The following is a 3,203-nucleotide window of genomic DNA, read 5'->3' as shown; positions in this document are numbered from 1 at the left end:
ATTGGAATGATCCACATCTGTGCTCCCGGGTGTATCTGTGTGTTTTCTTCCTGTATGTTCCTGCCTGTGTACATGACATAAGCTGCTCATAGCCAATTGCCCCTTGCGGGATTAATAAAGTTGTAGATTGATTGATTCAGGGTTCATACACTTCTTCACCAATAATTTTCAATGACTTTTCCATGACTTCTCCATGACCTTTACCTAATTTTCCATGACCAAAAAAATTACTCTTTCTCAGCGGTACAACTGAAAATGGTTTATTTTAACATGGAACAGGAAAATAAGGTCTGCATATGAAACATGTTCTGTCTATCTAAAACAAATCAAATAGTTGGCTTACTAGCTTCTACACACTAAAGCAACTAAAATCTCTCACCAGCAAAACACCTCGACAGTTAAATGCCATTTCATTTCTATACAATACAGTATTATTATAGTATTACTATTTCGGCGATTAGATAAAATATAAATGATATTTGATTCAACTTAAGTTACATTTCCATGACTTTTCCAAAACTTTGGGAAAAATATTGTTTTCCATAACTTTTCCAGGGCCTGGAATTAGCATTTTGAATTTCCATGACTTTTCCAGGTTTTTAATGACCGTAAGAACCCTGTTGATTAGTGTGTCTTTTTAACTGAGTTTGTTAAGTTTTGCGAACACAGGTAGAAATATGGATGAGCACTGGTGTTTTGTTAGCCAGTCACTGCTTCCACCATCTGACCAAAATATAAAACACTTTCTAACAAATAAAAATACAAAGACAAACCCTACATTACCTCTATGAAGTCCCAGTTCATATTGAGTTCATTCCTCAGAGTGTTTGCTGTGGACGATGGTAAAGCACTTGGTTGTCCCAGGGAGGCACCACCGGTCTTCTGTTTCTTTAGACAAGGCTCATCAAATGTGAAATCCTCCACTTCCTCTTTCTTTGCTATAAGTCCAGCGAGTGATGACCCCTCGCCTGCCCACATGTCCTCTTGATTCGCTTCTGACACGATGAATGATACCCTCTGCAAGAAACAAGTAGCACAAGTCATGAAAGAGAGCTTTGCAGTATGTAGGTGTTGCAAAGAGAATAAAAACTCATAATAATTCTATAATGGGTATCTTACCTCTTTCTTCATTTTGGTACTTGGCCCACAGTCTGTGTGTTTTTCTTCTTTCTTTTCTGCAGCCTTGTCATCATTTGTGCCTTCATCAATATGTTTCCTTTTTGTTCCAGCCAACACAGATGTCCTGGAACCCTTCACAACTTTCGAGGCCTGTGTTTTTCGCTCTGCTGCAGTTTTACGTGGTGCTCTTGGCTTAGGAACTTTAGGCTCTTTAGGAGGTTTAGGAGGTTTGGGTGCTTTTGGCTCCTTTGGTTTAGCAGTTCTCTTGGGAGCTGCTTTCTTCTCCCCGGGTACTGCAGGAGCTCGCGCCGTAGTAGTGGGAGCTTTAAGTTTTGGCTCTGCTGGTGTCCATTCATCACTATCCTCATCACTTATCAGTATGGTGGACCTGAAGTACAAAAAGAGAAATGTGGAACAAGTGGAAAATCATTCAATATTTTCCCAGGGTTTGCCTGTTCATCTCCAACGTTATAAATACAGGCTAGTGTCTCTAATGGATTACATTTTCTATTTTTCTTTACAATGCTGGTATGACTATCAGTTAACATCATCATCTCAACAAAAAAAAAACAGCAAAGGTAAACCCCAACGGAAACCTGTGACAATGAACATCAATATGCCGTTTTTGCAGAAACGCATTGTGAAATTATTGAAAGATAAATGAATGATTGAAAAATGACTTACAAGTCGGAGTCCGTGTTGTTCTCAACAACTTTGGCAGTTGTTGTCTGAGGTCTTCGCATCATCTGTTGAAAAATGGTTTTAATAAGTTAGCGTTACATCAAAGCTGAACCATCTCACAAATGTATTTATTATTTATTATTACAATAAGCAGAATTTAATTCTGCATTCTAAGTTTAGCTCAATCTTATGTTTTACATGTATAAATCCCATTTGTCCTGCACTACTTGTACATTAGTCTTGCAATATTTTCTTGCATTATTGTATTTCTATTGTGTTATTTCTTGCACCAATTGTGTTGTTTTTTTAAATGTATTTTACTTCTTATATATATTTATGTAGCATTGTTGGAGGAGACTGGGACTTTCATTGCCATTACAACACTGGAGCTACTGTGCTTATGGCAAGCCTTTGAATCTTGAACCGTTCAATTCTAACGTCAACGTTAAATAGAAAATAACATAGAAAATAACCTTAAATTGTGGTCAGTCAGTTGGAAAAACGCCAAGTTATCCGAGGTAAAGTCAAGCTAGCTATATGTCGACACCCAGCAATGACAAACAGAGAGTATACATATATCTGTGCTTACTTTAGCAGCGACATTAAATGTACTCAAGCTGACATTAACTTGTAGAAGTTTGCTAGCTATAACAAACATGGTTAGCTGAGCTCTCATTTCAAATTTGGCGCTCAGCATTAACACGGTTCGCTGGATAAATGACACAATGTGGCATGTACATGTATGACGATATCTTCCCACAGAAAATAATAAGTAAGAGGAACTTTTTACTTTCATACCTTTTTAAAGGCTTAAGATATTTGTGTGCATTCCGTCAAAAAGCTTGTCAACTTTGTCATCCTGCAAGTTCCTGCAAGATCCAAACGTTTTAAAGGGTAAACAACGTCACTACAGACCCCTCTACCGCCCCCAGTGGACTGGAGGGTACTGCAGTGGATTTGATTTCAGACCATCCCAAAAGATAAACAAATGTTTGCATCCATTGCCCAATGTGTGTGTGGTTACGTCTGTTATTTTAGATTGGACAAAAATATACACTTAGTGGTTAAACGGAGGCGTGTGGCGCAGTGGATAGAGCGTTGGTGTTCGGATCAAGGGGTCACAGGTTCATAATCACTGCAGTCAGCATGTCGTTGTGTCCCTGGACAAGACACTTCACCCCAAATTGCTCCTGTGGGGATTGCCCACAGTATTGAGTATGTAAGTCACTTTGGATAAAAGCGTCTAACAACAAGTAACATGTAATGTAAATCAAAAGCAGCATTATTAGAGACAACACACACCCCGGACACTCACTGTTTGACTCACTTCCATCTGGCAAACGGTTCAGGACAATAAAATCAATCACACACCAACAGACTGAGGAACAGTTTCTATCCCAGAG

At 38.7% G+C, this 3,203-nt stretch overlaps 1 protein-coding gene across 1 annotated transcript; it reads right to left on the bottom strand.

The window, feature by feature from the left end:
• Window positions 1–253: 253 nt before the first annotated feature.
• Window positions 254–2,682, bottom strand: LOC104941505 (protein spalten-like). The gene is made up of 4 exons (XM_010766609.1): window positions 2,599–2,682; window positions 1,804–1,865; window positions 1,120–1,507; window positions 254–1,017 (listed from the first exon to the last, which is right to left on the bottom strand). The coding sequence occupies exons 2-4, from the start codon at window positions 1,863–1,865 to the stop codon at window positions 775–777; spliced, it is 693 nt and encodes a 230-aa protein (XP_010764911.1). The 5' UTR covers window positions 2,599–2,682; the 3' UTR covers window positions 254–774.
• Window positions 2,683–3,203: the final 521 nt, after the last annotated feature.

This window comes from Notothenia coriiceps, unplaced genomic scaffold (assembly GCF_000735185.1).
Source record: "Notothenia coriiceps isolate Sejong01 unplaced genomic scaffold, NC01 NC01_scaffold00003446, whole genome shotgun sequence".
NCBI classification, from domain to species: Eukaryota; Metazoa; Chordata; class Actinopteri; order Perciformes; family Nototheniidae; genus Notothenia; species Notothenia coriiceps.
This window is presented reverse-complemented; position numbering and strand designations above follow the sequence as displayed.